Source organism: Strix uralensis, chromosome 18 (assembly GCF_047716275.1).
Source record: "Strix uralensis isolate ZFMK-TIS-50842 chromosome 18, bStrUra1, whole genome shotgun sequence".
NCBI lineage: Eukaryota > Metazoa > Chordata > Aves > Strigiformes > Strigidae > Strix > Strix uralensis.
In genome coordinates this window covers 7,547,732-7,560,594 of record NC_133989.1, presented here as the reverse complement: position 1 = coordinate 7,560,594, position 12,863 = coordinate 7,547,732, and the positions used below count along the sequence as shown (strand labels likewise).

The 12,863-nt window shown below is 44.1% G+C and overlaps 1 protein-coding gene across 6 annotated transcripts in view; it reads left to right on the top strand.

Moving 5' to 3' along the window:
• Window positions 1–497: 497 nt before the first annotated feature.
• DOK5 (docking protein 5) overlaps window positions 498–12,863 on the top strand; it is a 43,670-nt gene continuing 31,304 nt past the window's right edge. For all 6 annotated transcript variants that reach the window (XM_074888057.1, XM_074888054.1, XM_074888058.1 and 3 more), the window contains exon 1: window positions 498–674. In XM_074888057.1, coding sequence (XP_074744158.1) covers window positions 609–674 — 66 coding nt within the window. In that variant the 5' untranslated portion in view covers window positions 498–608. The remainder of the gene's footprint in view (window positions 675–12,863) is intronic.

Sequence of the window (12,863 nt, the reverse complement as noted above, 5' to 3'; positions counted from 1 at the left end):
AAAGGGAGAACTCAGGGGATGCAGAAGGCAACCCCGGGGCCCAGCGCCAGGCAAAGTCTTTCCTTGCTGCAACCGTACATTGCCTAGAAAATGCAGCATATGCTCGTGTGACATTTCCACGACACGAAGTGCACCGGAGGACAACAGCTCAGGTTACCAGCCTTTAGAAGGAGGTGCTGGAGCTGCGCCACTTGGCAGGCGTTCAGGCATCTGAAAGACTTTCTGGGAAACCCACTTTCCTGGGGAAAACCACAGGTCTGAGCCACGTCGCCTCAGCACGAGGGCGCAGAGCTGATTATTTATTCCCTGCCGACCCACCTGCGGCTGGGGCAGGCGGGGCGCAGCGCGGGGTGCGCAGCCGTGCCGGGGGGGGCTGGGGGCACCTCGCAGCGTTTGACGCCTCACAACTGACTTTGGGGAGCGAGGGCCGCAACCGCCCGGGGGGTGCGAGGGGGCGGGCGCTGCCGCAGCCCTTCCCCCGGCCCGGCCCGCCGCGGGGCCCGGGCGCTGCGCGGGGCGGTGCGGAGCGGGGCGCGGCTGCCGAGGCTGCTGCGCGCCATGCGGGCGGGCTGAGCGGCGCCGGCCGCCGCCAACTTTCCCGGGGAAGGATGGCCTCCAATTTCAACGACATCGTGAAGCAGGGCTACGTGCGCATCCGGAGCAGGCGGCTGGGGGTGAGTGCTGAGCCCCTCCCGGGCTCCCCGAGGGGCACCTGCCTCTGGGCTTTTTATGGTTTTATTTATTATTTTTTTTTCCTTCCACTCCTTTGTCTTCCTCTTTTTGCAAACTGAGCTCAGTGGGTGTCTCCGCTGGGGAGACACGAAACAAAAAAATTGGGAGGAGGGGGAGAAGAAGAATAAAGGCACCCAAATGCGCATATATCTATTCATTACATATATACATATATATATAGAAACCTCTTTTCTCTCTCCGGGGGGGAGATGGGGATGCTGCCTGCCCGGAAGGCTGCGCTGCCTCCCCCTCCGGCTCTGCCCTTCCTGCTGAGCTCCGGGAGCGCCCGGGGCCGGGCAGCCGCCGCCAACTTTGGGCCGGAGCTACCGCGGAAGGGAGCGCGGGGGGCGCTGGCTACCGGCGAGGAGGACGGGAGCTGGGGGTGCCTGTGCCCCCGGGACTGAGGGTCGGGGGGTGCGGGGGAGCTCCGGGCAGCGGGGAGGGCTGAGAGCGGTCGGCAGCTGCTGAAGACCTGGGGTTCCTGGGAGGGGGCTGCTTCAAATCAGGGCTTTAAGGTCTTGTGTGGGACAGGTGAAGACCTTGTGATATCTTTAGGGCTTTTAAGTTCATGGAGTTGCACAAAATGACAATCCAAGAAGCCCCCTTTAGCTCCTTACTTAATTTTAAACTTATTTTAAGGCTGTTCTTTTACTACCATGGCGTGTGCCTAGTTTCGGTTGTAGGTACTAGATAGGCAGTGGTGGCAGGCCAGTTCCCCACTGTACCTGGTTTGGCATATTCTCCCTTAAATCATGGTCTGTTCCTGCGGTTCAGGGGCTGCTGGTGCTGCTCCCCTGAGCAAGCTACAGAGCCGCTCCAGGGATGGGACCCGTGTGCTCCACAGCTCCTGCCTCCCTTGGGCAGCCAGCGTGGCTTAAGGGGGATGCAAACTGGAGGGAGGCTTCGGGTATATAAAATGTTTTAATTGATACATCTGCCTCTCAGGACAGGAAAGGAACTCATTTCTGGTGTTTACTGAAAACTGATGGGTTGGCAATTCTGAATTGTTCATAGCGTGAGTTTTGCATCAAGATTTATTATGGGGGTGTATGTGCAGTCATCTGAAAGCTTTTGCTGTCTCATTACAATTACAGTTTCATTCTCTTGCTGTATCCATGTTCAATGGCTTCTCTACAGTTTTGGTGACTCGCATCTCCCTGAGTTGTTTGGAACCTGGAAAGCATTTTAAACTATTCCAGCAGGCTATTTTTCTTGTACCTGGACTTGCAGGCATAGTTCATTCTTGAAGAACCGCATGATTCTGTGACAGATGGAGATAACGTCATTATGAGAGAACTTGTAGTAAATTTGGCAGAATTAGTGTATCATAATTATCCTTTCATTACTGGATGTGTATTAGTATTCAGTTTGCTCCAGCATAAATGAAGAGTAGGATTAAACTTTGACACATCTTTTCATACTGTAACAGTGAAACCCAATGGGCACGTTAATAAAGGCGCATCTAACTCTGAGATAGATGTAAATTCTGTTAATGCCTCTGCCTTGCCTTTATTAAGGCTTTCCAAAACACTTTGAGGGTGGTGGTGGGGAGGAAGTGTTCAGTGCCCTCTCAGTAGAAGTGCCTTTGACAGCTTCATGCAGAAACAGAGGGAGAAATGGAGAACGACACTGAGTCCATGGAAATGGAACAAATGTTATTTGATCTCATTCTTTCTAATTCCAAAGATTTGTATCCTTATCAACAGCTGAAAGTGTGAAAGGGGTGATGGACAGTGCTTTTCTGAATAAGTCCAAGCAAAGTCCCAGAGGGTTCCCATGGCCATAGATTTGTTAAAATGAAGAGCCCCAAGTTTGTTGCCCTAAGCTGCCCTTGGCTCTGGGCGTGCTGTCCCGACGGCTTTCCCGTGCTGCGGAGGACGTTAGGAGGGAAGGTAGTAGCTGCTGTGATCTGGCTGTCACTGCTCTAGGTCTGGTGGCGGAGGCCTGTGCTATGAGGGAGAGGCGACCTATTCAAATCTTGATGCTCCATTCGTTTGGAAATAAGTAGTTTCATCAGCAGTAATGCTTTTCCCTCCTTCTAGTTTTCAGTTTAGAGTATTGGCCCACGACTTAAAAACAGACGGTTGAATCATGACTGCAGATTTCTTCCCGTAACTGGCATTTTCTATAAGCTGCTTAAAAGCCCAGTGCCCGGATTCACAACACCCAAGTAGAAATGGATAATTATGATTAACCCGGGTTCTTTAAATGCAGGACAAGCTTGTGTGGCTTGCGATAGCAGGGCAACTGTCAGCACCCACTTCTCAGCATGCAGCCCTTGCTGAAACGTGTCCTTTCTCCTTTGTGCATTTTCCTCCTTGCTGCAGGTGTGTAAGTGCACGGCTGGTACTGAAGCTGGCTGAGCACCTGGGGCTGCTGCCTGGCTTTAACAAGAGCTTGAATCCAGTCTTACTCGGTGGCTAATATGAGCTTGGCTTCTTCAGAGGGGAAGGAATGATGCAAACAGCTTGTTTTCAGGTAGCTGTGTTGGAGAGGGCTGTTGGACACACAGGAGCTGGAGGTGGGAAGGGAAAAAAATACTTTAGACCTTAAAATAACTAACTTTCAAAGAACTTTCCCATACTGTGAAAACATTAGGAAGGACAAGCCTACTCCAGCCCCATGTAGGACTCCTGTTTAATTGAGAAGGATTTCAGTACTCTGTGTGTGCTGAGATGTTAGTGGGAGTTATTAAAATACATTCCAATATTATGGTGGCACAGCTGTAATCAGTGCATTGTCTTTTTAGACTGAATTCAGCTCCTGGGTTTTTCTCTGTACTGCTATGGTAATTCCATCACCAAGGGAACTAGGAGCAGAGCTTGTATCTACAAATTATCTCAAGGAATTACTTTTCTGAATAACTGGGGTGCAGGTGCTACATTTGGAAAGAAAGGGGTGCAGAGAAGCACCTTGCTCAAAACCAACCTCTTTTTTTAAAAAAAAGACAATTCTGGTAGGCCCTAGTTTGTAATTTCAAGATTGAATTTAGGCTAATTAGTTTTGTACCTGGACTGTTTTTGCGCACTTTAAGTATGTAAATTTAATTTAATATTATTTAATAGAATAGTTTCCATAGCAACATTTGTATCACATGTGTCTTCCGCAGAGCCAAATATATTCAGAAGAAAGCGTACTCTTCCCGATTCTTTCCATCCTTATAGGGAGAAAAATAATTCCCTCAGCCAATGGTCTCCCTCTGTTATGTCATTAGCAGTGACACGGAGGAGGTTGTGTGTAGAAAACTGCTGACAGTGTAAAAGCACAACCTCCCAGAGTGCCTTAAAACAAAAAAAATCAGCTTTGCTCTGTGAGCAATGCTTCCATCAGTGACCACTAGTGACCACTGGACCTGTGTTTTGGGAAAGAAGATACTCTGTTGCACTGAGTGCTTTCACTTGCAGTCACCTTTCATCTGTTTGTTTTATATCTATGTATGAAACTGGGGAGTTGTTTTATGGCCTCTGTACCTAAAAAGGGGACTTTGTGCTTATGATTTTCAAGTGATGTCTTGTTCTGTGATGCAGTTGTGGCCTTTCTGAGTGGGAATGTATTAGGGAGATGTTTCCTCTCCTTAATGAAAAGGCTGGTTCTTGAGTTTTTATTTTAAGGATGGGTGGATGTGCACTGCTTGTGAACATGCTTGAGCTTTCATTTTAGGTTGGACTGGTTCAACTGAGTGTTCAAATAACAAAAATCAAAACAGGAACAAATCTTTGAAATAGAGGGCCTCTGTTATGCTGTGGTGAGCCTGAAGAGCTTTAAAAGGAAAGGGACACTTGATCGTCTTCTTTAAGGTGCAGCCAGCCCACCTCTCCTTGTGGAGTGGGACGCTCCCAGCAGTATGTGTTGGTTGCAGACTAACACTTTTATTGAACTCCCTGCTGTGACGGCTTAGCTTACCCTTCCTGTGTTCACACCTAACCTCAGGTTTGCTGGAAGCCACGTTTCAATTTGAGCAAGGATTATGGAGCACAGAAGCTGCTCTAAGGATACCCTCTACTGCCATTGTCAAGGTGGAGGCAGAAGTAAGTGCTGGAGGCTCAAGGTGAAGGCAGGTGATGTTCCTGTACCCCCAGGGGTACAGGCAGCAGTGCTGGGAGTGTTCCTGTACACCCAGGGGTACAGGCAGCAGTCTTGGGAGCGCTGATGGTGTGGCACCGGGAGGGTGCTGGCTGCCCTCCTGCGCGCAGGGCTTTGGGGGTGATGCTGTTGCCCTCGGAATACCCTCAGAATACCCTGTAGAGTTTGCAGGCATCTGGTCTGTCCCTGCCTCTTGATGTATGGGAGACTGCTGGAGCAAGATGCCATGGGGTTAGCTGTCAGCCCCTAGTTTCTGGTATGCCAGTAACACGTTTGGAGTGTCTTGTTGCATTAAGTGATGAAGTACTGTTAGTGTCAGAGGGAAACAATCTCTTCGATGAACAGCAACTGCCTTGAGCTGTCTGCAGCTAAAAGCGAAATAGTGCTGATCAAACAGAAGTGCCTCAAAGGACCAGCTGAGATGTGCTGGTGGTGAGCAGAGATGTCTCTGTTAAGGAGTTGTACATATTCATAGCTATGCAAAGCCTCGTAGAGTCTGGTTTGGCTCTGCGCAATACTTGATTGACTAGAAAATACTGGCTTCCAAAAACATTCTCTCTGGCTTGGTTGGAAACGAGGTGTCTTCTTGCTGATAAGAGGGTTTGGCTGGGGTGGCTCACATGTTACTGCTTCCCAGGAGGGGTCGAATACTTTTCTGAGCATACTTTGAGATGATACAAATACGACTGTACTCTTTCTCCCAAGCTTTGTCTACTGTGAACACAGAATCACAGAATCATCTGGGTTGGAAAAGACCTTGAAGATCATCTAGTCCAACCATTAAAAACTTCTGGCTTGTGTGCAGGTATTTCCATTGTATCCCCATTTCTCAGATAGGATTGCTTTTAAACTCATTAATTGATATCACAGGTCTATCAAAATGTGAGCTTCCTTCTGTGTACTGTGATGCTTGACCTGCTGTGGTACAAGGTGGATCAAAGCTCTGCCTACGCAATGTGAGGAGACTGTGTTACTGAACAATCTTCCAGGAAAAATCCAACAGCAAGGATGGACAGCATCTTTTAAATTTTTAAGGCTTAAAAATAGATGTGGAGCCATCTACAGTAGTTTGTGCTCTCATGTGCTCTTCCCTCTTCTCGCCAGCTTTCCAGTACTGAAGCAGTCTTTATCTAGCTTGCTAATAAAACTCTTAAAGTGCCTTTATTCTGAAGACTTTTATTATGAGGTCTATGCCATAGTCCAATATAAATAAATATGGAATTAATTATGGCTAAAAAATTGAATGTACAGTTGTTCGCATAGTTTTGTCTTTCATTATGAAGCAAAAAAAAGTGTTAAAAAAAAAGGATTCTGGAAAACACTAAAGATCAGATATATCTAAAAGCAGAATCGGAAGTGCTGAAATAATTTGTATATGAAAATTAAGGTGACCTGTATTCTAGAAGAGGATGAAGTTTTTTCTTTTATAAAAGGCAGGGTTATTAAAATCAGAAAAGTGTGGGACAGCATATGCTGCTGAATTAATATACACAGATCACTGCTTCTGCATGACAGAAGTACTTAAAACAAATAGTCCTGGCAGTTTGTTGTTAGAAAAGCCTTACAAAGTATTTATCTTTCTAGAGCGTATACTATTGCTAACTAGATACAGTGGATGTTTACAACCCAGAAAAACAATCTGAACACTAAAAATAATGTGCAGAACTCTCAAAATTGGACATTATTAACAGGCAGCCTGATTTATTTTATTATTGCCATGATTTTATGAAGGTATTTCCTGCATGTGGAGGTCTGGGACTCTGCTCCACAAGTTTGTATTACTATCAAATTATTACAGGCTATTAAAAACACTCATTTGGGAGGATCCATTGACTTTAATGGAGCTGTGCTAACAGCTAAGTGTCTGTTCCTAAAAATGCAGGTCTCTTCAGAGAGTTCTATATCTGTTTGCCAGATAATAAACCTCACGGAGAGGAGGAGAGGGGTAAAGTGGAATTTTTTTACCTAGCAATCTGTTTCTTGTACCTCTGTCTGGCAAAGGAAACGCTGCTAACAGATTTTTGCAGAATCCTGTCTCATGAGGTATCTTCCACTTTGCACTTATGAGGCGAGGCACAGAACCGTTCTTGCAGTCGTATCTGTTTAACAACACTTCTAATTAAATCCGCAGTCTGCACAGCCTGCTCTTGGGGTTGTCTGTAACCCCATCTGTTGGAGGCACCTCCTTGTTATGCAAGGAATGATCAGCCTCATCTGTCTATTAGAGTGGGTCCTCCACGGAAATTTGGGCTGCATCCAAGGAGAAGATTTGAGCACCCAATGTGAGGGCTAGTGGGGTTTTAGCAGCTGAAGCCCAAAAGTGCAATTCTTATACCACTTGTGTCTGCCCATGGGAGTTTCCTAAGGACACAGAGATCAGCAGTTGTCCTCCAGGGTTTCAGACATGGCCAAGCACTGGGTTGTCCAGCATCTGGCATGTCCCTGCCGTCCTGCCTGGGGGGTTTCTGTTCTTATCTTCTGATGGGGCCAGATCTTCTGGGATCAAATATGTAGAATGGAGTTTTACATTATGGCTTTCACCACCTGTCTTAAAGATGGAGAAACATCTGCCCATACGTCTAGTAACCAGGTTATTCAAAGAGCTACAGATAAACTAAGCTTAGCCCGGACCTCTTCCTTCCAACTCCAACTGCTCCTTTTGCAGGGCATTTCCCTGGCTGTGCTGGGGGCAGTGTGGGTTGGGATTCAACCTTTTCTCCTCTGTGTCCTTGCCCTCACTGATGAGGCAGTATAATTTGGGTTTTTTTTTTTTGCAGATTCCCAAATCAACTTGGGCATGATTGAGTAATTTCTCATTACAAGGGTGGCCTTATGCAAGTGCTGAATGTTACTGGAACATAGGGCCTGACTTCTTGGAGTGGAGGGAAGGAGAAAAATCAGAAGTTGTACTTCTGAAAGCCGCTGCATTGATGCCATCAATCTCACTGGCATACAGTAGAAGAGGTTTGTGTGGGTGCTGCTGTTCTGAACACTGTTTAACACTGATTTGAACCAGGTTAACCAAATTTGGTGAAGTCCTGATCACAGTGAAGTTGGGGAAGTAAAAATTAATAGGTAACAGTAACTGGGTCTCTTCTGAAAGATGTGACTGCTGAAACTACAACAGTAGACTTGTTGTTCCCTCTTTAGTATTAACCTTGTTGAGGACAGAAATTAGATCTGTGCGTGTCAATTTGCTTTGCTTGATGGGTCTGACTAGCCCAGAAACTCTTAAACACATCAGCGTGAAAGAATGTGTGTAAGTGGTGTCCTCCAGCGCAGAACTAGGGCTCTCCTGGCCAACCTTTTAGTAGGAATTTGTGATAGTTTAGTCTTCAGTTTGTGGGAGAGGAGGGAGCTGACTTCTTCACAGCTTTGTAACTGGTTGCATGTTTCTAGGAAATGCTTGCTTAAGTGGAGTAATGTGAACATTACTCAAATATTTCTGGATTTAAAAACTCAATGAAAAAATCATTCTTAGGTTTCTGGAGTGCCTGCTTCTTACTTTGATTAATGCTTTACCATAATATTAAACATTCACCTAAAATTAGGAGGATGTTAATCTCTTGTGTATTTGAGTATTGCCTGAGAATTTACATGTTGGACAGTGGCCATCTGCTAGGTTTAAGTGGGAAAATACAACAGTTTTGTTCTATAGCCTGTTCCTCAGTATGGCATTAACACTGCATACACTTGTTTTAAGACTGGATGGGAAAACTTCTGATTCATGCTTAGAAGTTTGGAAAAACTTTGTATAAAGTTTTGGACTTGTCTACTTCAGCTTTTTTTTTTTTTTTTTAAACCTTGGGAAATTTTTGATTGTCAAAAGCTGAAAAGAAATGAACCTTTCAGGGTTTTCTGTTCTTGATTTTAATTAAACTGACTCCTGTAGAAACTTCATTGAGAAGATTGGTGTTGAACATTTAAAATGACATGTACTTTTACAAGTTTTGCATAGCACTGTTTCTGTGAAACCCTGTGGGAGGAGAGGTAAAATGGGGGAGAGACAATCTGCAGGACTAGAACCATATGGTTAAAGAGATTGGTGCTTGAATAAGCGTGCCAGAAAGTTAATATGGGGATTTTAGAGTATGAGCTGTGAAAACTGGAAACAAGAATGATGTAATGGTGGGGGGGAGGGAGAGGAGAAGGAAAAGTTGTCTGCTTATATCTAAATTTGAAGCAGCTTTATTAATAAAACTCTTGTGTTCACCTATACAGCTCCTTTCAGTCTGGAAGCATTGAGACAGAAAAACTGAACAGATTTCTTATGTACCAACTTCAACCTGCAAGATAATAAGTCCATTGGATATTCATATTTTTAGAAAACTGTTAGATAACATGTTGGAACATATTCACAGATATTAAGATTTCTTACTGCTTGGAACTTGTCAGTGGCAGCAGGGATAGGATCCAGGACATTGCTTAGAAAGTTTGAGCTTTTATCCTGGAGCTGATAAGGGGAGGAATACCAGCACATGTTGTTCAAGACCTAACACGGCTCCATCTGGCTGCTGGCGTTGGGTCTATCGGCCCAGGAGCAAGTCCCCTTTGGATTTCCTCTGGCACAAAGTTAATGGGATTTGAGGCCAAGTCAGCAGGTGTCTTGATGGGGTTACCTCTGGAATTGAAGCAAAGATCCTCGAAGCAAAGGAGTTGGAGGGAAGTGAGCAGTGCTTGTCACTCCGGAGCTGCTCACTTCTAGTGGTCTATGTGTTAGAGCACCAGGGTGCTTAGCACTTTATTCAAGAGTTAAAAGGAGGTTTTGCAACTCACATGGTGGAATTACATTTTGTTTCTTCTCTTAAGGTATCTTAATTTTTGCCTTGTGAAAACAGGATGGAGGAGCAAAGGTCTGATATCTTTCCTTTGTTCCCCCAGTTTTCATCACACTGGTTTTCCTATCTGAGTTTCGTTTTGTGGCAGCATCTCAGTTTGTTTTGGGTATCACTCATAGCCCAAACTATGATTCTAAACTGAGCTGGGAAATCTGGAGGTTTGTGTATCTTAAAAATAAGCAAACCACACCTTTAGGATTGTGTGCAGAGAAACAAAAGAGAGCCTAATTTGGTTCCAAAAACCCCCACCAAAATCCCTCAAAACAAGCCTAAGAACTGTTTCAGTTTTTATTCAAGAGATAGAAGATGGGAGATTATGCAGATTGTGATTTGGAGTATGAAATTCCTGTTTTGATGGTGGCCCTTTTTATGAGCAGGAACAGCTTTTCTTGTGCTTTCCAGCATATGTTTTCTGGTAAATTACCTTCCACATTCTTTGGAAGATGGGCTTAGTTTGTGAAGCAAAACAATGAGATTCCAAATTTGCCTTTTTTCATAAACTGGGTTAACTAGTAAACAAGTGGTTCTTACCCATTTGATATCTTGTTCTGAAAACTGAGTTTTCATTTTAACAAGTATAATGCAAACCTGACCAGAACACCCTTTTTCTTCTGCTTTTATCTCAGACACTTCCCTCATCTTCTGCCAGTTGTGGTCCCAGTTCTGCATTTTCACTATTAGCTCTTCCATTGTTAGACAAAGGTCTGTGTGGTTTCTGGAGGCGCCTTCACTAGCTGCTCTGCATATGAAAGGGTATGCCAGAAATGATTGTAAAGGCAGTGAAAGGAAAAGAAAACCCAATTATGAACAGGTGAAATTTAGTCTTTTGTGATTTTGATGCCTTTTCATCATCAGTTCGTTACACAGTGTGAAGGTAATTCTCCTGCTGGTGTATATGGGCATTGCCCTGCAGTTAGATCAGTGATAAATTAACATTTTTCAGTGTTTGTGGAAACACTTGAAAGAAAATAACAGTCTGCACCTGAGACTGACATCTTAATTTGATGTTTGTGTAGTTTTAGGTATACCATGGAAGTTGATGGACTGTTCCTATTATCTTCTTGTCTGACTTCATCAAGTGCTGTCGGAAATACCAGTGAAAGTTCAAGCTATTGGAATGAATAGTGGCTTGTTTTTTTTCTCCTTTGCTGAAAATAACGTAACTTGTTTCAATTCAGAATATCAATACAGTAAAACCAGTGGTATTTCTCCCCAGTAACGTTAATGTAGGAGATTAAATTGTCCCTTTACTTACTAAGTAATATTTATCTGGGGAACTATCAATGCCCTATGGTCAGCAAAGGAAAAATTCCTCTTAATGCTCTCACTAACATCTCCATACCAGTGAGGATGGATGTAAGCTGATTGTACTGAATTAACTGCATACTATTGAGTGGCATTCTCTTGGCACAGTGCTTATGGTAAAATACAAGTGGCTATTCTCTGTTAAATGAAGTGGTGCAAATTAAGACAGTATTCAGCTAAGATTTCAGAGACATTTTTTATGCAGCAGTCATACTTTCTTGAGGATGGAGTCTACCTAAATGTGAATGAACTCTTGAACTATTTCTTTAATTAGTACTACACAGCTGGGACATGAGAAATTAACAGAAGCTGAGTTTGTCCATTTGAACTAACATGTACATTAGCCCGAGCAAATGCAAGAGGACTGCAGCAGTGGAAAGCTGAAGTCTACTAGGAAAATATTGGCTTTGAAATCCTCATTTTAATCTGTGTTTCTTTAAGTCAGTATTAGTCCATCCCCCCCAACCCAAAACAAAAGAAAAAAAACCACCAATAAACAAACAAAACCTTCCCCCCAGCCTCAGTTACACCTTTACTAAAAAAATAACCAAATGAATTTTGTTTTTAAAATATTGGACAAACTGGTGACATGTTTCATCTGTTCAGTAGCTTTAAAAATTCTGGCAGAGCAACAGAGCTCTTGCGTGCAGGAAGATCAGTTTATACCGAGGATGGAGCCCATCTACTGATCACAGGCCCCATGGGCTCTCTGCTCTGACTTGGATGCTTTTGTGCACATGCCTTCGGTAATTCAGGATACACGGCGGGTTATCACTCTGAAGCCAGTGCACCAAAGTGCTTGGGAAGGGAAATGCATTTTGACTGCTGTGGACTTCTCCCTGCAGCAGCTTTGAACAGAGCATCAGTCCATCTAGCAATCTAGGCAAATGACTTCAGTTATTTGCTGCAATCCTGTAAGGCCATGCTGAAGTGCTTGTTACTATGATTTAATGGGCTGTAATTCTGTCACTCTTAACTAAGCACTGTATTTTGGTGAAGTCCAGCTCGCAGTGACTCACTTGGTAGCATTATTTGTTCTTTCATGCAGATTCACTTTGATTTTAAAACTGATCCAAGCCCCAGACAGACTAGGAGAATGACTTACAACTGCATAACTTTGATGTCAGGATTGAAAGAAAAATGTGGAAGGAATAAGAAAAGTTTACCTTGTGTTGGGACAGTATAATGAACTAAGAGACTTACTTGAGGTGTCTGTAGGGTATCTGTAGGGATGGGAGATAATGTACTTGTTACAGGAAACCTGTGATGCTTTCTGAAGCTTGTGGTTAAATTAATTGGTGAATGTCAAAGAATGACAGCAGGCCAGAAATGGGCAGTTATACCCATCTGCTAGTTATGGGCTTGCAGGGCATTTGTCATCCTTGGCTCTCCAAGCAGCACATAACAAGCATCATTAACTGAATTTAACAGGTGGGCAAGTGACTACAGGTACCGCTGAATTGTTCAAGTCATAGACTGAAGACTGAGAAAGCCCTTCTCCCATGTCTGGCTTTAGATGCTGGCAGCTTACTGCTGAAGAATTTCCTGAGATAAAGGCCTAATTCATGTGCACTTTCTGCCCTTTTTTTTTGTCTCATTATATGTAGTCTTAAAATTACAAGTTCAACTCTGAAATACAACTCTTAGAAATGGTTGTATGTTTGGCGGGGCTGAAACAAAGCCTGTTGCTGGAAGTTTGTGAGCAAGTACAGTTCATCTCCAAACGTGGAGCAAGTCCCATCTGTGCCTTCTGACGGCTGAGTTCAGAAGAGCATTGCCATGCTTTAGCAGGTGAGCTTGTGTTCTTGTTGGAGCCGGGAGCGACTGTTTCCCAGGGTTAGTTCATGTGTGCTCTGCAGTCTCTTTGCATCTGATGTACTAATTAGTGAGCTCTGTGAACTGTTA